The sequence below is a fragment of the Microtus oregoni genome, unplaced genomic scaffold, assembly GCF_018167655.1.
Source record: "Microtus oregoni isolate MIOR12 unplaced genomic scaffold, Mior012 000002F_ref0000024, whole genome shotgun sequence".
NCBI lineage: Eukaryota > Metazoa > Chordata > Mammalia > Rodentia > Cricetidae > Microtus > Microtus oregoni.
In genome coordinates, this window is record NW_024543061.1 from 89383886 (window position 1) to 89405803 (window position 21918).

General features: G+C 41.0%; 1 protein-coding gene across 1 annotated transcript; it reads right to left on the reverse strand.

Moving 5' to 3' along the window:
- Positions 1-3123: 3123 nt before the first annotated feature.
- On the reverse strand, positions 3124-5103 carry LOC121439470 (ATP-dependent RNA helicase DDX18-like). The gene has a single exon (XM_041639968.1). It carries the CDS (start codon positions 5101-5103, stop codon positions 3124-3126), a length of 1980 nt encoding a protein of 659 aa, XP_041495902.1.
- Between the last annotated feature and the right edge of the window lie 16815 nt (positions 5104-21918).

The window sequence follows — 21918 nt, forward strand, 5'->3', positions numbered from 1 at the left end:
ATTAAAGGTGTGTGTCACCACTGCCTGGTCTATAAGCCTGACCAGTGGGGCTGTTTTACTCTGATCTTCAGGCAAGCTTTATTTATTAAAATAAAAATGAAATATCACTACAAACATTTATACAGAACCCCATAGGAAAAGTCACTGTAACTATAACACAAATCTTAGATAATACTTAGCTTGTTATTCAATGTGGAAATAATGAATAAAGTTTCCTGGAAGATAAGAAGTATTCAGATTTTCTTGGTGTATACAAGATCTTCAATAAGATCATAGGAGAAAACTTCCCCCAAACTATGGAAAGACACACTCATATAAATATGAGAAGCACACAGAACACCAAAAACATGAGACCAACTTAGACTAATAAAGTCAACAGAACTACTAATAAGTCAACAGAACTATCTGCCATGATTCAATCAGAAAGAACTAGAGGTAGATAGATGGACAGATGGACGGACAGATGAGCGGATGGATGGGTGGATGGATGGATAGATGTCTCCAACAAGCCAAACCTAAAGAGAATACAGAAAATATTATTTCAGGTTAAAGGAGAAATGGTTTTAACAGCCTGTGGAAAGAAATGAGAAGCCACAATTATTAAAACACAAAATACCACTGAGAACACAAACATCAGCATCAAAAATCAACAACATGATAAGCAGAGCTAATACATATATTTTCATAATAAATTTAAGTATCTGTTACCTCAATTCTTCAATCAAAAGATGTTATAGGGAGCTGTGGGCTGCATTCCTGCCACCCAGCTCCCGGCCACCTGGCTAGCTTATGCCCCAAAATAACAACACACAGAAACTGTATTCTTTTAAACACTGCTTGGCCCATTAACTCTAGCCTCTTCTTGGCTCTCATATCTTGCCTAACCCATATTTAGTATTCTGTGTAGCACCAGTCTTACTGGGTAAGATTCAGCATGTCTGACCTGGAGAGGAGCAGCATGGTGTCTGCCTCACTTCTTCCTCCCAGCATTCTGTTCTGTTTACTCCACCCACCTATGTTCTAACCTATCAGGCCAAGCAGTTTCTTTATTGATTAACCAATGAAATCAACAGATTGGTATATGACACTCACACATCATTTCCCCCTTTTCTGTTTAAACAAAAAAAGAAGGCTTTAACTTTAACATAGCAAAATTACATATAACAAAACAGTTATCAAGCAAGAATTACAGTTACAATATTTACATCTATTTTATCTTTTATCATAACAAAGGAAAACTAAAACTATGACTATCCATTCTTCAACTCCATCAAAGACTCCAGAAGAATATACTATTACCTAATTAAACAAGAAATAAGCAACTTTCAAAACTCTAGAAATGACAGAGACAACTCGCTGCCTGGACAGTCACCCAAAGTTCCTCTTTACTGTTGGGGCATCCATCTTCGGCCTTCAGGCCCATAGTATCCAGCAGACATTTCCATGAAGCAGGAAATTTCAAAGTTCAGTCACTATCTGCTGTGTCCTGCAGAATGTCTCTTAGACTCTTTCATGAATCAGGAAGCCTGAAAGATCATCTCACCTTTAGGCAAATTCAGCAGTCCTCTCTCTGAGGGTTCTCTGTGTCCATTTTATGCAACAGTCCAGGCAAGAGCAGTTTCTTGCCCAAATGGCTATCAAACTCCATAAGGATCCTCTTTGATGTCCATCTTCTTCTTGAAGTAGATTGGGGCTGCCAGGAGCAGACATGACTCATTGTCATGAAAAGTCCTAAGTTATTAAAACATTAAATGCCATATTCTGTAGTCTTTGAAAGATATAATGAATGCCTCTCTGAAATATATCTATGCACATCTAGAAAATCTAACTAACATGACTACAAGATTGATTATTATTAATGATTATCCATTAACAACCTATATACATTACATTTTTACATGAACTACACAATCACAATACCTTAATCAATATCAGAAATACATACACATATAACAAAATTGACCTTAATTTTCTATCAATAAAGCAAAATTTATACAAATGCAAATTATTCATATCTGTATAATATCCACCTTTAAATGTAAAAGAACATTTATAAACAATATTTGGGAATATGGACGCAGTTATTTCTCTCCAAACTTCTTCCTGCTGTATAGGGGCACAGTTAATCAGATCTTTCATGGTGTAACTTGTGTGCCAGGTTCATCTCAGTTGGCAGTTGAATGAAGTAATTTTTTTAAAGGTGTTTACAGCAACCTTTCAGGAGGGTGTGGTCCATCGTACCATCTTGGAATAGAAGTAATCCACAGGGTCTCATCCTCTGTGAAAACAAAAGAAGAAACTCCTTTCCAAAGCATCATGTCCTTAGATCCAAATTTTATTTTTATTTTATTTTTTTTATTAAAGCACACGCCTTTAATTCCAGTACTCCGGGGAGGCAGAGATAGGCAGATTTCTGAGAGTTAAAGGCCAGCCTGGCCTAAAGAGTGAGTTCCAAGACGGGCTCCACAGTTACAGAGAAGCCCTGTCTTGAAAAACAAAGTCAGGATTATACAACAGAAGCGGTACTACCTTATGTCCACGTTCCTACGTGCACATGTAGAGGGCAGAAGTTACCTATAGCTTCCTCAGTTGCATTCCACCTTCGCTGCTGAGACAGGGTCTCTCTCTGAACATGGAATGGTATTTGGCTAGACCAGCTGGCCAGGAAACTCCAGGACCTGCCTGTCTCTGGCTCCAAAGCATTCGAGTTACATGCGCTGCCATGCTCAGCATTTTTCATGGATGCTGAACTCAGGATCTGTGCAGCAGCACTTGATTACCCACCGAGTCATCCCAGCTGCAGCGGCACCACTAAGGTGTGCACCAATTACTCCCAACAGTCTTTGCCCTTACATACGTGTGGCATTTTCAGAGGCTCCAGGTTATTGCTAACGTTCAAGAAATAAAAATCCAGCCTATTTTGTCCATCACTGTGTCCCTCCTTATACCAAAAAGGAAAGCTATAAAAGACGTTAAAACAATGACACGATTTTTTATGGGAGTATTTAAAAATAAAAATTATCATTCATAGTAAAAAAAAAATCCTAAAGGTGATTTTAAAAAGTTCCTTCTTAAAGAGAAAGGGGGAAATTAGGGCAAAGTCCAGATAGAAAGCCATTCCTGTCAGTGAGAAAACTGCCTGCGGTCCGCTGTCTTCTTGCTGATGTGTTTAAAGATCTTGGACTTCACTTTCTTTGTTTTCTGGTAGCCAAATCCACCGCCACCTCCTCTCTTTTTAAGCTTGCCATCATGGCTGCTCACGTTCAGATCAACGAAGGGAGGAACCTTAAAGCCAAAGGACAGAGCCACCTGAGGCAAGTTTAAGTTGTTCACATCGAAGATCTGCTTGAGAGAGTAGGAGTCGTAGGCTCGTATGTAGGACTTGTATGCTTCCTGCGCGGACTTATGGAGAAAATAGTTCTTTTCGATCAGCTTTTCCAGCTGAGACTGAATATCAGAAACTTTAGACCAGGAAAAGTCGAACTGATTCAGTGGAACCTTGGATTGCTTCAAGTAACGAAGGAAACCCAACTCTTCAGGGCGCAGGATGAGCAGGGCATGCCCTCTTCCGTTCAGGCCCCGAGCCGTTCTACCCACACGATGAATGTATTCCTTGGGGTCATCGGGAGGGTCATACTGAACAATCCAGTCGACTTCAGGGATGTCCAGCCCTCTGGCTGCCACATCTGTGCACAGCAGTATCCCTGAATCTGCATTGCAGAATTGGAAGAACGTGGTTGTTCGCTTATTTTGCTTTTGCCTTCCATGGATGGCCAAGACAGGCAGGTCGATGTAGTTCAGTAGCTCGTAGTGGTACTTCACAGACATACACGACGAAAAGAAGACCATCACTTTCTTCTTCCGGTTCTTCTTAAGGAATGTGAAGAGCAGAAGGAACCTCTTCTCAGAGGGACACACAACATATCCCTGCTCAAGTCCATCCACTGTGGCAACTTCTTTATCATCATCAACACCCACATACAATGGCTCTTTTTTCAGAGAAATTCTAGCCAAGTCTTCAACTTTTCGAGTTTGTGTGGCAGAAAAGAGCATGGTTTGCCTGCGTACTGGCAAAAGTTTAATAATTTGCTTTAATTCCTCTTCAAATCCAACATCCAAGATACGATCAGCCTCATCAATAACAAGACACTGAAGGTTCTTGTACATGAACCCTGGAGTATTCTGCATGTGGTCTAGAAGCCGGCCGGGGGTGGCCACGACAATGTTGATGCCGTTGGTGAGCTTCTGCGCTTCAGCAGACCTGTTGCTGCCACCCATGATCAGCCCGTACGTGTGAACATGGTGCGTCATCAGTTCCTTAAGAACACCAAAGGTCTGCATGGCCAGTTCTCTGGTAGGAGAGAGAATCAGGACTCCTGTTCCATTCCTGAGCATAAACTTTAACCTCACAATGAGCTCGATCACAGGGATGAGGAAAGCCAGAGTTTTGCCACTGCCGGTTTTAGCAGCTGCTAGAAGATCCCTGCCTTCCAGAAGTGGCCTGATACTTTTATGTTGGATCTCAGTCATGCGCTTGAAGCCCATTTCCTCTATAGCCTTCAGAGTGTTTTCATTGACGAGGTTAGACAAGGAAGCAAACGAAGTGTCCTCAAAAGCCCCTGTCAGCCCCAGGGGCAGGCTGGGCACTTCCTTGTCATCTGGCTTCTCCACAGCATCTTCTGTTTCAAGAGCCACAGTGCTTTCTTCAGTTTTTGCTTTTTTGGTGTCAGGCTCTGCGTCATTTGCCATTTTCCTCTTTTTCTTCTTCTTTTTCTTTTTTGATTCTGAATCAGGAGATGGCGCTGCTGCTGTTTCTCCATTGGTTAAAGCAGTAGGTTTCTGGGGTAACTTTTCAACTTTCGAGTTTTCCACTGTCTCTTCAGGCATGCCTCCACTTTGTGCTTCTGCTGAGCCCACCCTTGCAGCATGCTTTATTGCTTTCTTAACTTTTCTGACCTTTACCTCTTCTTTGGGCACATCTTCATTGGAAGATTGGGATAAGCTCGTGTTTGATGCTTCTTGCAGCTTCAGGTTTCGCTGCCGCAGCTTGATGTTCCGCTTCTCGATCTTCTTGCGCAGGAGTTTCATCTGTAAGTGCGACATGTTGGCCGGGCCGCGCTAGCAGGCTGCACTGAGCAGTAGCTGCACGTGCGTAGTCGGAACTCGGAAGTGGGTCGCGGGACCTAGATCCAAATTTTAAAGTCAAGGTATTTTCAAAACATCTATGTTGGATTAGTTCAGCAGCATTTATAAACAAATATCTTTTAGCAGCTGTTGTTCTTTCCTCAGCATAAAAACAATTCAAAGAGAGCATAATAGCATACAGTATTAAGATTCTCTGTGTATTTTCCATCTTTGTGCAGCTTTATTTTAACCTCTATTTCTTTTACTTTTATTGTTTTTATTTGAGACAAGTTCTCTGCATATCTTTGTCCTGGAATAGCTCTGTAGACCAGGCTGTCCTTGAACTCTCAGAGATCCTTCTGTCTCTGCCTCCCAGGCATTGGGATTAAAGGTGTGTGCTACCACACCCTGAAGTCACAGAGTTCAACTCTGAGGTCAATCTATCTTTAATTCCAACACACCCAACTACTCTGCTTCTTTCTTTCTTTTTTACTTTTAAGAACTTTAACTTTTAGCCTGCATATATTTTTAACATACTGTAAAATATTTAGAGGTTTTTTTTTTCAACTTTGAATCTTTCTTTACTGTATATCTCTCTTTTTCTGGCCACACGAGTCTTTAATTTACCAAGCAATATCAGTAGGTCTTGAACCGTGGCTTTGATGGTTAGATCCAGCCCATTCCTTAGCTTTCCAAGCCTCATGGTGGAGATACCGCTGGAGCCATTTTTATTGCCACAACTCTGTGGCATTTCAAGGTCCCTGTCAGTAAGCAAGCTTCAGCAGCATGTGCTTGCAAACCACAAGAACCTCCTGTGTGAAAGAGTCAGAGTTTGCCCTGGCAGGACAGCCCAGAAAGCCAGCATTTTAAAACAGCACAACTTTTTTCCTGCTACGGCTGAAAACAAACAAGTATTCAGTCAGCTTTTATCAATACCATTTAAATGTTTCATGGCAGGACCTCTTAAGAGCTGTAGGGTTTTGCAGCTAAAGCTGAGTCAGGAAGCCTCTCTTAGATGAGAGCGCTTGCTTGCTTCTAGCAAGCAGAGCAGACCTGAGAAATTGCTATTACCAAGAAAACATGCTTTACTCTATTCTTTCCCAAGCTTTCTCAGACTTTCTGTGGATTCAGTTATCCATGTCTGGGCGCCATTCTGTAGTAGGGAGCTGCAGGCTGCATTCCTGCCACCCAGCTCCCGGCCACCTGGCTAGCTTATGCCCCAAAATAATAACACACAGAAACTGTATTCTTTTAAACACTGCTTGGCCCATTAGCTCTAGCCTCTTCTTGGCTCTCATATCTTGCCTAACCCATATTTATTGTTCTGTGTAGCACCAGTTTTACTGGGAAAGATTCAGCATGTCTGACCTGGTGGCTTGCTTTATCACATCTGCCCTGGAGAGGAACAGCATGGTGTCTGCCTCACTTCCTCTTCCTCCCAGCATTCTTTTCTGTTTACTCCACCCGCCTATGTTCCAACCTATCAGGCCAAGCAGTTTCTTTATTGATTAACCAATGAAATCAACAGATTGATATATGACACTCCCACATAAAAAAGACACAGGTTGACTGAATGTATAAAGATACAGAAATTCCTTGATCAATTTTCTAAAAAAATACAACACACACATTTTAGTTTTAAGTATAGGCAGTGACTTAAAATAAAAGGATGGATTAAAGTATTCAAATGAACTATGAAGGAAGCAGGAGTCATTATACTAATATCTGACAATATAGGCATCAAACTAAAACTCATCAGAAAAGATAAGAGAGATGTTTCATTCATTAGTGAACAGCTAACCAAGAGAACATTATTATTCTAATAAATATGCACCTAACACTGAGGTGCCAATTTATTTAAAAAACTATCACTGGATTTAAAGACAGAGTAACATTAATCCATTAATAGTAGGTAATTTTGATATACTACTTTCTTTTTTTTCTTTTTTTTTTTTTTGGTTTTTTCGAGACAAGGTTTCTCTGTGGTTTTGGAGCCTGTCCTGGAACTAGCTCTGTAGACCAGGCTGGTCACGAACTCACAGAGATCCGCCTGCCTCTGCCTCCTGAGTGCTGGGATTACAGGCGTGCGCCACCACCGCCCGGCCTGATATACTACTTTCTATAATAGACAGGTAACCTGAAGAAAATAGAGAATCACAATTAATTGATATTATACAACAAACTGATATAATAGATATTGACAGAATATTCTATCCAAACAGTAAAGAACACATCCTACTCAGAAGGACATGAAAGTTATTCTTAAATAGACCACATCCTGGGCCACAAACCAAATTTTTACAGATTTGAAAAAAGATTGAAATCCCTCTTTGTAACCTATCTAAACACAACACAATAAAGCTTACAGCAATCAAATGTCTAAATAGAAAAACTCATGGAGATTAAACAACTCATTACTGATAAATGAATGGGCCAAAGTAGAAATCAAGTAAGAAATGTAAAAAATTCCTGGAAATAAATTAAAATGGAAACACAACAAAACCTCTGGGATACATTGAAAGCAGTACTACGAAGGAGATTTGCAGCATCTAATGCCTTCATTAAAAAGTCAGAAAGACCCAAAAGTCTGGGAGTGGGACGCTATCTCTGTCCACCGCCAATTCAGGCTCAGGTGGGACTGTGAGTTCCTGGCCATGGTGTCTTCCTGGACAGGGCTGCTACAGAGGGCTATGTCTGGGTCCATGGCCCTAGAGCAACCACGATTTCAGTTGATATCTGGGGCTCCTGTTGTCACCGAGGGTCATGTGGATGATCAGGGTTGGTTGGTCACCTGGGACTGTGCTAATCTGTGTGGCCTGTGCTGCCTCTTGGTGCCATGGAGACATCCAGACACAAGCACAAGCTGCTGCCTAGAGCCATGTCTGGGTCTGTGGCCCTATAGAGGCCAAAGTCTTGTGTGGTGTCTATAGCTCCAGTGGCCACCAAGGGTTCTACAGATGCCCAGGGTCTGGTGAGCCCCCTGAAACTATGTTGGAGCACAGAGGCCATGCTGCTGCCAGGGCTGTGAATGACCTGTGATATCACCAGGCTGTGGGGGCATCTGGCCCTGAGCTTCTGCCAAGGGCCATGTCTGGGTCCATGATCCTACTGCAGCTGGGGTCTGTGGCAATGTCTATGCCCCATGTTATCATGGGGATCATTGGAATCATGTTGTGCCCTGCTCTTCACTGGCCCTGAGAGAGCTGGTCCCGCCCCTTGATGGCTATTGCAGCAGACTAGCTGGCCCTACCCCTCAGGAGAGAACTCATTCCTGCACTCACACTCAGGAAAGATGACCCCACCCCTCACAATAGATGTGCACTTTACCTAGGAAGCACACTAGAGCTGACCCTGTTGTGGGGGTCACAGTTGAAACAGCCCTGAGGGCATGACTGCAGAGGCTAACCCACCTCTTCTGCCCCTTACAGCAATCAGGAGCCAGGGTCCTGTATTTTTCCTGGGCAAAACAGTAGAGCTGGCCCTAGTGATATGAGTCAGGAAAATCCAGATCTGAATGGTCCAAGAGCAGAACTGCCTACGCTCCTTGCTGTATGCTGCATTGGTTGATCTAGTTGAAGCAGGACCGGAGATCTCATGCAGGTAGTGATGATCAGGAAAAGCTAGCAAGCTGACCAATCAATCTCTCAGCCAGGCTCAGAACCAGAACTATGAGTTGGCCCATTCCAACATCCACCATATCTATGAACTACTAGAGCATGTGAAAAGGATGAACCTACAGGTCCAAAACTGCAAGATCTCCATGACACAGGACAATAGGATATCCAAGAGGATTGCAAGTAAAGATGTATGGGTTTACCTTTATGCTAAACTCTGTGTCTCAATGGAACACACTATAGCTTCTGCAACAAGATTCTTCTTCTTCTTCTTCTTCTTCTTCTTCTTCTTCTTCTTCTTCTTCTTCTACTTTCTTCTTCTTCTTCTTCTTCTTCCTTCTTCTTCTTCTTCTTCTTCTTCTTCTTCTTCTTCTTCTTCTTCTTCTCTCTTCATTCTCATCCTCCCCCTTGTCCACTTTTTCTTCTTCTTCTCTGTTTCTGTTTTGGTTATTTTCTTTGGTTTGGGGGTTTTCTTTTAAATTTGGTTTTGATTTAGGGGGAGGTTGCAAGGACAGAGGGTAGATTCAAGGATATGAAAAGATAAGTGGGATTTGAATGTATGATGTGACATTCAAAAAAACAATGAAAGAGTCCACATAAATGGCTTTATGATGGAATTTATAAAGTTAGAAAAACAAACACAAACCAAATCCAGTCTCAGTCAACAGCAAAAAAAAAATAATAAAAATGAGAACATTAATGAATGAAACAGAAACAACAGCAAAACAATTAGGAAAAATCAATGATTTTTAAAGCTTGTTGTGGGTTGGTTTTTTTTTTTGACAATATAGACAAGATTGACAGACCCTTGATCCAACTAGCAAAAAGAAAGAGAGGACCCAAATTAACAGAATCAGAAATTAACAGGGGAATATTCTATAGATACCAAAGAAATCCAGAGTACACTAAGGAAAAATCTTATACTCCATTAAGCAAGAAACCTAAAAGAAATGGATGAATTTATAGATTTAGTCAGAGCACCAAAATTAAACCAAGAAGAAATAAACATTTCTAACAGACCTATAACAAAGGAAGATATTGAAATATAATAAGAAATTTTGCAGCTTAAATAAATCCAGGGACAGATGGCTTCACAAGATAATTGTACCAGACTTTCAAAGAAATTCTGTAGCCAAAATTTCTTAAACTTTCAAAAATTAAAAACAGAAGAATTCAAGCTAATATTACTCCAATACCTAATACACAACACACACACACACACACACACACACACACACACACTCACACTCACACACACACACTCTATGGACCAATATTGCTGATGAACAGAGACTAAAACATACCCAATAAAACAGTTGCAAACAATATAGACACATCAAAAAACTATACAGCTTGACAAAGTTGGCTTTATCTTTGAAATGCATGAATGTTCAACATACACAAGTTAATAAATATAAAAAAATCACATAAATGTGTTTGAAGACTGAAAAACACATGAATATTTCAATATATAAATAAAAAGACTGATAAAAAAGCAACCAACATTCCTTCATGATAAATGTCCTATAGAATGTAAAGATAGAGAAGACATCCCTCAACATAATGAAAGCTCATGTGAGAACCCACAGTAAATATCACCCTCAATGGATAAAAGCTGAAAACAACCTTACTGAAGTAAGGAATGAGACAGGAATATCTACTATCTCCACTCATTTTCAATAATTTTCTCAAAAGATAAGGGAAAAGAAGGAAATTAAAGGTATACAAATAATGAAATAAGCAGTCAAACAATCCCTATTTGAAGACAAGATGGATAGTAGATATTCCCAAAATTTTTACAGAAAACCCCTTGAGATAAAAACAGTATGTAGCAGGATACAGAACAAATTTTCAAAAATCAGTAGCCTTTCCATACACTGACAACAAACATACACAGAAGATTATGTGCACAAAACCATTCACAATAACCTCAGAGAAAATAAGATATCTAGGGATAAACATACTATGGGAATAAAATACTTAGATGATGAAAACTCTACATTTATGAATAGATAAAAGTAAGGCATTCTAGACTTATGAATTGGTAGAATTAATATTGTGGAAAAGACCATTTGTCAAAAGCTATGTACAGATTCCATGAAATCCCAATGCAGTGCCTCTTCTCATTCTTTAAAGACATATTAAAAAAAAGTGTCCTAAAATTCACAAGAAACCAAAAAAGACCCTAGATAACCAAAGTAATATTGAACAAAAAGAATAATGCTGAGGAACTACAATTCCAGATCTTAAATATGTGAAAAACTGTAGTAATAAAAACAATGTGGTACTAGTAAAAAAAAATACATGTAGTCCAATTGAACAAATGAATGACCCAAATATAGGTAAAGGGAATGTTAGACACTTACTATTTGATAATGCCACAAAAAATATAAGCAGGTTGTTGATTGCCTTGGCAGGTTACTTAGTCTAGGGTTAGTAACCCGCCTGGCAGTTCAGTCATTCCAGGGTCCCAGAGAGGTACTATCTGGAAGATAATGGGCTAGGAGACAAGAGGAGGCTAAGCTGGGGTTCCTGTCGAAGCCTCCGTTTATTAGAGATGGAGTACAGCTTATATAGGGTAAGGAGTTGGGGCGTGGGCACAGGGGCCTGGACTCTTGCTGCATAGTTCACGTTGGTCACGTGGTTCTCGTTGGTCACGTAGCCAGGAGGTTACCTTTGGTCAGGTCACCTAGGCCAGGAAGTCACGAGTTGACACACCTAGTTCTCTAGATAGTTTGGAATGTGGGGTGGGTTCCGCTAACAGATAGCTCTCCATTAACAGCTAATTTGGGTGTGGGGTAGGCTCTGTCAACAATTAGGGGTGTGGGGTTCTCTGCAGGCTCCCCAGGGTGATGGTTCCTATAATGATTTTAGGAGGAAATTGGCTCCTGACAGCAGGTAAAAAAAAAGTATCTACTAAAGACACAAAACAATCCCATGCCAGTTAAGAATTATGGATATTTGTTTGAGGGCAAAAACTTACAGATCGCCATCCGAAACAACAATCCTCTTGTCACAAACAGGAAACAGAGAGTCTAGCAACCAGAATGGGAGCTGGAAGCAAGAGAGAGCACGCCTAGTTCCTACTGCATTTTAAAGTATAAGAGACCACACCCCAAGGGCTGGTATCTTAAAGGCTATTGGCTGAAGGAGTGGAAGGAGCACCCGCAGCAGTCTACAACAAATGTTGCTCAGAAAACTGGATAGTCACATGCAAAAACATAAAACTAGATCTTTATCTTTCACCTTGCAAAAAAATTGATGTTCAATAAATCAAAGAACTACCCATGAAACCCAAATCATTCAAGCTGCTAGAAGAAAGCATAGGCAGTACCCCACATGATATAAATGTGAGAGAGTCCTGGACAGGACATCATTTGCCAAGAATTAAGGCCAAGGATTGATAAGTGGAACTTAATGAAACAAAAAACATTCTCCACAGCAAAAGAATCAATAAAAAAATATAAGCCAAAAAATGGGAAACAATTTTTTTCTAGCTAGATATCTGATTGAGGATGTATATCTAGAATATATAAAGAACTTTAAAAAAGCAATAAAAAGAGAAAGGGCTGGAGAGTTGTCTTAGAGATTAAGGGCACTGGTGCTCTTCCAGAGGTCCTGAGTTCACTTCCCCAGGAACCACATGGTGACTCATAACCATCTATTGTGGGATCTGTTGCCCTCTTCTGGCCTGCAGGTATACATGCAGGCAGAGTACTGTATCCATAATAAATAAATATAAAAAAATAAAAGAACAAATAATTCATTGCTTTTCTAATGGGCCTTGCACCTAAACAGAGAACTATCAAAAGAAAAATATAGTGGCTAAGCAATACCTCTCAAAATATTTATTATCTTTAGGATTTAGGAAAATGAAAATCAGAACAACTTTCAGATTGTATTTTACCATAGACAGAATGACAAATATTAATAAAACAACAAGCAAAAAATTAATGGGATTCAGGGAAACTGAACACTTGTTCAGTATTGATCAGTGTGATGGTCTGAATAAGAATGACCCCCATAGGGCCATTGAGTGCTTAGTCCTCAGGTAATCTTGATTCATTTTCCCTGGTCATGCTCACTCATATTTGGCCCCATAATATACTATCTCATATCCCCTTTAAAAGAACTGCATTGTTTAATGTTGAGATGTTGTAATTTTACTAAGATTAGCAAGAAGTCAGTCTGTATATTTGGATATGGATCTGCATGAGGAACTCATGAAATAATACCAAATAAACTCCCCTCAGATGCTGAGGTCTTTGACTCACCTTCTCTCAGGTACAAAGACCCTCCTCATCTAATAAAATCTTGCACATAATCATCGTACCAAAACTCTACTTTTGCATTTTTCTTCTATGGGTACATTTGTTTATAGCTTACATGTAATCAGCAATCAGTGCCTATAAATAGCAAGAGATAGATGTCATCTTTGAAGACCCTGTAAGAGAGAAAAATAACCAGTATTTGGTGTGTCACCTGATTATTTTTCAACTTGAAAGATTCATCTATATAAATAGAAAAATACTTTTCCTCCATAGGGTTCAGGAGTCAGCAAGTGTTTCATCATGTGAGAAACGATTTGTGAGGTATGTGTTCTGTCACAACTATCCAATATTACTAATATAGGGCAACCATGGGCAAAAGTAAGCAAATGAGCATGACATTGTTTTAATAAACCTCCTTTGAAGCTCAAGGCATGGATCAATGCCCTGTGGTGATATCTTGTTTGTACTCTAACAAATAAAGCCTGCCTGAAAATCAGAGGGCAGAGCTAACTACTAGTTAACCATAGAGTTCTGGAGGTTTGTACAGACAAGAAGTGATATGCTGGGCAGAGAGAGGAATGGAAGGAAACAGGCTCGGCCTCTTTTCAATCTGGGGATTTAGTAGCAGTAAGAATGCTAGTGACTGGCTGCTCTGCTTCTCTGATCTTTCAGCTTTCATCCACTAATATCTGACTTTGGGTTTTTATTATTAAGACAAATAAGAACTCACTCATTAATGGATTCTAGCCATAAACAGAGGACGTTGAGCCTATAGTTCATGATCCTAGAGAAGCTAAGTAATAAGGTGAACCCAAAGAAAAACATATATAGATACTCCTGGAAATTGGAAGCAGACAAGATAGGGATAGTTGAGAGGGAGGAAAGATGGATATGAGAGCCGGGAAGGAGATATCTTAATTGAGGGAGCCATTTTGGGGTTGGCAAGAGGCTTGGCTCTGGAGGGGTTCCTAGGAGTCCACAGGGATGACCCCAGCTCGGACCCTGGACAGTAGAGGAGAGGGTGCCTGAACTGGCTTTGTCCCATAGTCAGCCTGATGACTATCTTGACGTCATATCACCATAGAACCTTCTTCTGGCAATGGATGGAGATAGAGACAGAGACCCACATCGGAGCACTGGACTGAGCTCCCAAGTTGAAGGGCAGAAGGAGGGAGAATATGAGCAAGGAAGTTAGAACCACGAGGGGTTGGTTCATCCACTGAGAGAGTGTGCCTGAGCTAATGGGAGCTCACCAAATTCAGCTGGACTGGGTCTGAACAAGCATGGGATCAAACTGGACCCTTTGAATGTGGCTGACAATAGGGACAGATTGAGAAGCCAATGATAATGGCACTGGGATTTGTCTCTACTGCATGTACTGGCTTTTTGGGATCCTAGTCTCTTTGGATGCATACTTTCCTAAGCCTGGATGTAGAGGGGAGGTCCTTGAACTTCCCACAGGGCAGGGTACCTTACCTTCTCTAAGGACTGGAGCAGGGTGGGGGGAGGGGGGAGAGGGAGAGAAGTGGGAGGAGGGGAAGAAGTGGAAAATTTGATTGGTATGATTTATGAAGTAATAAAAAAGAAATTTAAAAAATAAAAAAAAACTTGTGATACAGTACTCATTGTCCACTTTTGTGGTATGTAAACAAGAGTGCTCTTTAGCAAATTTACTTTGTCAGGGTCTTAGTGATGAAAATGACAGAATTCATTCACCTGTATATTTTGAGAAATACAGTGCTAAAGTTGGTACTGAAGTTCACTTAACTTTCCAGTTGCTCCCTATTTCAGTGTGAAATACAATAACAAGAAAAAGAGATAATGGAAGAGATGAATGGATTGACATAGAGAATTAGAAATGAAGGCAGAATGCATTTAAAGGAAGAAGCAGAGCAAGGTAAGAAAAGAATAGTGATGCTAGGTATTTGATTTATGAACTTACAGCCTTATTTTATTCATGGTTTCTGTTTGATGGTAGTTTCCCTAAACCATAAATGGATCTTAAAGTCCAAATTATATAAAGAGAATCAAATAAAAAGGAAGGGAAGCATTCCTTTCAAATGGTAGATAAATTTCTATACCAAGTTATTAATTTTGTACCTTTGAAGTTTATACTGAAGAAGCAATACTCACAAATGATCCCCAAAACAACCTACATCTAGTTGGTTGTTGCTCAGGGTCTATATACTTTCTCCTCTGTTTTGTTTTGTTTTAATTAAGACTATGCTTTTCCAACTTAGGTAAATAATAAAGGGGTCAATGTCACAAACTGTAGAGTGCTTCTCCCTGTATAGTTTAGGGGCTATTACTCAGACACTTTCCAGTATAAGCAGCAGGTTAACCTATAGGCTGTGGCCAATCAGGAAAGTATGTCAGGACTTGGAGACCCTGTTTTCAACCTGCTTAGCAATTTAGGATTACAGTGTCAACATAAGGTACCCTAAGTGCTCCTATGTAGGCCTCCTTACAGGTGTACCAAAGCAAAATATCTGGTAGACATCTGTGAAAGTAAGCAGAGACTCATCCATCTGGAATAAGGACAGTCATGGGTAAAATCAAAGTTCAGCCCTCATATCACCCAGGTGGAGAACTGTCCTCAAATTTACAAAACTTCTTAGTGCACACTATGTCCTCCCTGTCCTTTTTCTTTCTGGGAGTTCTACCATATTTGGGAAACTTTAGGAGAGCTACTAGCTGTAATGTTTTAAAAGGTTTCCCAGTTTAGATTCCATGAAGGTAGGGTTTTCCTGTCCTGCAGCTGCTTTCAAATAATCAACATGGAGACTTAAAATTACTTTTAAGTGCTTGGCCAATAGCTCAGGCTTATTACCAACTTGCTCTTACAACTTAAATTAACCCATTTCTATTAATTTATGTATTTCCAGGTGGCTTGTGGCTTTACCTGTCTTCCAGTATGTCTTTCTCCCTCTGCATCCTCTTCTGACCTCCAAGGGCACCACATACACATGCTGTATTTACATAAATTCAGGAAAAACATGCATATACATAAAAACACCCTTCAAAAGGTCTGCATCTCTAGGAAGTATATATCAGAAAGATATACTTTCTGTAGAGAGTGAAAGTGTCAGAACAATTAACATTAGAGCAGAAAGATTAACCCTTGCCTTCAAATCATTGCTTTTTAGTTGCTAGAGGCTCTTCTGTGCATTCAGATGAATATTTAATTGTCATATCCTTCTTTTTGTTTGTTTAAGTTTTATTCTTTGAGCATAAGAATATTCTTTGACATAAGAAACAGCCACTCACAAACTTGTGCTAACATTATTCTAACTAGATTCGAGTTTCAGCTTTGGATTTATTAGCTGTTCCTAAGATGATGGTATGAGAATATGATTAATGAAATGAATTAAATATCTAATCTTTACCTGATTTGTAGTGGCATATCTGTATATGGCTGTTTTCTATTGCCTAAATAACTAAATAGATTCTGTTTTACAGTAACTGTGGAAGGCTGATTCTTCTAGTTACACTGGATATTTTTAAATAAAATATGCTTGGTTTCTATGAATTTTTAAGGAATTAAAAAGCACATTAGAATAGTTGCCCAGGCACTGTTACTTAATATATTATCTCTAAAATTTATCATTTTAACAATTTATAAGTATATATATGTTTGAGAAGGCTTAAACACTGTGTGTTTAATTAACAACACTGTGTGACCAGTCTTTTCAGTGTTGGCTTTGCATGAAGGAGCCTCTATGCCTGGCTTTTTTTTTCTTTTTTTTTAAATTTTGCATACTAGCCTCAGTTTCCCGTCCTGCACCTTCTCCTGCCTCCTACCTCCCTCATCCCACCCCCAATCTACTACTCAAAGGGGGTAAGGTCTCCCTTGGGAAGTCAACAAAGTCTGTATACCAAGTTGAGGCAGAACCAAGCTCCCCCACCTCCCCCGTATCAAGGCTGAGTATGGTATCCCACCATAGGGAATGAGCTCCACAAACTCCGTTTATGTACCCAGGATGAGTCCTGGTCTCACTGCCATGGTCCCTCAAGAGATCAAGCCACATAATTATCACCCACATTCAGAGGTTCTAGCTTCATCCCATGCAGGATTTCCAGCTGTCAGTCCAGAGTCCGTGAGCTATTACTAGCTCAGGCCTGCTGTTTCTGTGATTTTCCAAATTAGGATCTTGACATCCCTTGCTCATATGATCCCTCCTCCCTCTCTTTAACTAAGCTCCAGGAACTCAGTCCAGTGCTTGGTTGTGGATCATTGTATCTGCTTCCATCAGTTACTGGATGTAGGTTCTAAGACAACAGTTAGGGTAGTTTTTTTAGTTCCACCTATTTGCCCGAAAAATTCAAGATGTCATTGTTTTTTACCACTGAGTAAATACTCCATTACATAAATGTACTATATTTTCTTTATCTCTTCTTCAGTTGCAGGGCATTTAGGTTGTTTTCAGGTTTTGCATGCCTGTTTATTTTATGTGGGTTCTGGGAATGAACACAGGTTGTGATGATTTTGTGTCAGATACTATATTTCTCAATCTCTATGATGCATGCCATTTCACTAGAAAAAAGTATTTTTCCAGTTTCAAATGAGTGCACACAGGTATTCTTTAATATCACAAAACTGCACTTAACTTTCACGGGAGCTAGAGCTTATCATGCTCATTTTCAGTTGATGGTTTTCTCATTGTCACAACAGAATACTTAATTTTATTGCTAAAGATGGTACATTTGAACTCTGTTTTCACAGGAGGTCAGAATAGCAGTTATCTATAGTGCTTTTCAGATTTTCAGAGTGGAGGAATCATACTGTTTTTTATCAAGGAGTTTTCTGTAAGAATTTGGGGGATTTCTAATGTATACTATCCATTGTGTCTGCAAGTAGGGATTGTTTGAGTGCTTATTTTTTTATTTGTATCCCTTTAATTTCCTTCTCTTGTCTTACCTTTCCAGCTAGTATTTTGAGAAAATTATTGAAAATGTGTAGGGATAGTGAGCATCCCTGTTTTATTCCTTACTTCAGTAGAGTTCTTTCCTGCTTTTATCCATTTAGGGTGATGTTTGTGGTGGGTTTCTCATATGTAACTTTCATTATGTTGAGGGACTTCCCCTCTATCTAGATTCTATAGGACATTCATCATGAAGGAATGTTGGCTGCATTTTGTCAATGAAATTTTTTTTTATTTTTATGTTTTTCAGTCTTTAAGTATTTGTAGGTCAAGCTGCAGTAGTCTACTGTCTCTGCCTTGGAGACTCCTTAGACAAGCTTTCATATGCTAATCTAAGACTAGCTTGCATACCCCCCCCCAGGAGTGTGTTGTAGGAGGCCCCTTGTTTGTTTCCTGGCTACCCAGACTCCCAAAATAGCCACACAGAAACTGTTTTAATTATATCACCGCTTGGCCCATTAGCCCTAGATTCTTATTGGTTAACTGTTACATCATAATTTAACGCATTTCTAGCAATCTGTGTATTGTCACGTGGCTGTGGCTTACATCATTTCCATCTGGCTCTGGTGGGGCTCCATGGCTTCTTACTGACTCCGCCTCCCTTCTTTCAGCATTCAGTTTCATTTTCCCTGCCTAGCTCTGTTCTACCCTATCAGGCCAAGCCATTTTCTTTATTCATTTAACCAATAAAAGCAACACATAGACAGACGGCCCTCCCACACCAGGAGTGGGCAACCTCCTCTGCACAGAAGGACCTGAGAGTCACTGTAGACCTCTTGATCTGTAATGGGCCAGTCTGATGAGACCCTGACATAGAATTGAAAGATCCTTGGAGAGGACCTTCCCTCAGGTGAAGACCCCATGACCCAGGCATACACTCCGAGACCACTGGATGCAATCAGCAAGAGGTTTATTAGGTAAACACAGGTACCTGCGGGCGGCAAAGTATTTCGGAGGACTTGCGTGCCTGCAGACTGGGAGATGGTCTTTTTATAGGAAAGAGGGCGGCAAAAGCAGATTACAGAAGCAGATGCGTGGTTATTGGTCGTTTGGAATGAGGTGAGGGGCATAAGTGGTTTTTCCTTTCCCATCACAGATGTATGGCAACAGATATCCTGTTCCTTTTTACATATCCTGTTGTATAAATGCCCTATTTTACAGATATCCTGCTTTGCAAATATCCTATTTTACAGATATCCTGATTTGCAGCCAGGGGCCCTGACCTCACCCTGTACTTACATTTGTTTGTCAAAGCCTTGTGAAATGACATTACAGCAGCTAAGCTGGGGTCTTTCATAGGGGGAACTGTTCCTTTTGAAAACTGCTGATATTCTAAGTTTGGCACATGTGCTGACTATAGGCATCCTGTTTCCCTAAGCAAATGGGATGTTCTCATGAGATCAGGCTCAAGCAAACAGGATGTTCTCATGAGAGTATGCTAGCTGCAGATTCTGAGAGGGAGTCTGTAGGGTCTTTCAGAATGAACAACTACTGTTCACAGACTTACCTTCTAGTCTGTGTGTGACCCTCTTTTTCAGTAACAGGAAGTCCACTGACCTCTGAATAAGTCGATTGTTCCCTTTAATGCAACAGTTGTGAGTGGGTTAATGTGTTGGTCTGTGAATGGCTGGTGAAATCCTGAGCTCAAGGAGAGGCTTACACATGAGTGGATACATCTGCTAAGCCAGGAGTGGACTTGCTGCCCCACTGATCAGTGAGTGGCCTGGTTTGGGGATAGAGTCAGGCCGATCCCTTGAGAACTTGATGTTAACACCCTACAAAACCTCAGGGAACACCCTGTATCCAGTTCCTCCACAGTTGTTTGTGTCCTGGTGCCTGAAGGGGAGTCATTGAAACATTAACTGGGAATGGGACATCAAAGAAGTATGAGGTAGCTAGCTGGGGTTTTGTGAAACCCAGGCAGGCAGAGGGACACTACAGCAGCTGTGGGGAAGCTGAGGCAACTGGTGAACACCAAGGCAGCTGTCATGGGAGACAGCAAGGCATTGGGGGTGGGACACTGAGGTAGGCTTGAGGAACTCCAAGGCAGCCTTGGATCCACTGATTTGGGGGGACATAAAGTGAGGGTGGGGTGGGGACACTGAGGCAGCCTGCAAGAAACTGTGGCAGTCAGAAAAAACACCGAGATACACCTAGTCAGATGAGTGAAACATTGAGACATTTGTGGGGGAGGCAGTTGGGGGAGCAATGAGGCAGCCTTGGTAACACTGAGACAGCCTGCAGGGGGCAAGGCAGTGGGTGGGAACACACTGGGAAAGATGGAGGTACAATATCGAGGCAGCTGGGGGTGACACTAAAGCTGCATGGGTGTACACCAAAGTACAAAAACAGGGGGGTAAATGAGAGACCCCCTTCCCAGCCTGTCATAATAAAAGACCCCCGTTCCATCCTGTAGCAAGGTTCAACTTAAGTCACCTACATAAGCTTAGAAAAACAAATTTTATAGAACCAAGAGGGGCTCTGCTGCGCTGAACAGGATATCTGCGGTCAGCTAGCTCTGTAGAAACTGGGCCAACAGGAAGACAGTTAACCATTGCGACAGTCTGTCAAAATACCCAGAGATCTGAATTTAGCTTTATCTAGATCTTACAGTTTCTTTTTATGAACCTGCAGAGGGACAAACAGCCCTGTCCTAAGCTTGACCCTAGCCCACCCATCATATAGGAACCAATGAAATGCTTTTCGCTAGGCAGTCTCTTATGTAACTCCTGAACCCCCTATAAATGCATGATGTATTCTCAGTCTGGTATGCTCATTCAGCTAGCTGCTCATCCAGCTGAGTTGGGTGAAGCATCCGCAGGTACCTGTGTGAATATTAAACTGCCTCTTGGGAGTTGGAGAGATGGCTCAGAGGTTAAGAGCATGGCTTACTCTACCAAAGGTCCTGAGTTCAATTCCCAGCAACCACATGGTGGCTAACAACCATCTGTAATGGGGTCTGGTGCCCTCTTCTGGCCTGCAGGCATAGACACAGACAGAATATTGCATACATAATAAATAAATAAATAAATAAATGAATGAATAAATATTTTTTTAAAAAAATAAACTGCCTCTTGCTTTTGCATCCAGTGGACTGGTCTCGGTTCCTGGGTAGGGGGATCCCCAAGGTGTGAGACACCCTTTTAGGGGATCTTTCAGTACCATGGGATGACACTGGGGAGAACTCCGGGGAGACATTGAGGTGGGGGGGGACCAGTCAGCTGGGAGGAACATGGAGTAGTGGGTAGGGGACATGAGGTAGTCAGGGGGATGTCTAATAATCAAGAATAATGGGGAGACCCTGAGGCATAGGAAATACACGCAGACAGCTAGGGATGAGATATCGATGCAGCTTGAGGGACCCAGAAGCAGTCCGAATCATTGTGTCCCATTCACCCCCCTATCACCACAATTGTTTGTGGTCTCTCAGTTTACCTCAGGGGCCTCCTCTCCCAATGCTCACAACATTGGGGAACCCTGAGGCAACAGTTTGGAAAATACCAAAGTAGCTGGGGTGGGGGCATGGAGGCACCTGCAAGGGTTCACTGAGGCTGCATGTGGGATTCTTAGGTAGTGGGTGGCACACTGAGATACTCACGAGGAGGGGACACTGAGGCAGCCCTGGGGGAAACTGTAGCAGCCATGAAAGACACTAAGGTGTAGAAGAACTTCTTTTCTAAGAAGCTGGATTCAGTCTGTAAAGAGTGCGCCATTTCTAAATATGTCTCATTCTTAGCCCTGCTGTCAAACCATATTTTTAAGAAAAAAATATTGAGGACAAGACTAAGCACTAGAAATAAAAATAGTGATGCACTTTCTCTTCTATTAGGTTCAGGGTGTTCGGTCTGATATTGAGGTCTTTAATCCATTTGGACTTGAGTTTTGTGCATGGTGATAGATATGGGTCTATTTTCATTCTTCTACAGGTTGACATCCAGTTGTGCCAGCACCATTTGTTGAAGATGCTTTCTTTCTTCCATTGTATAC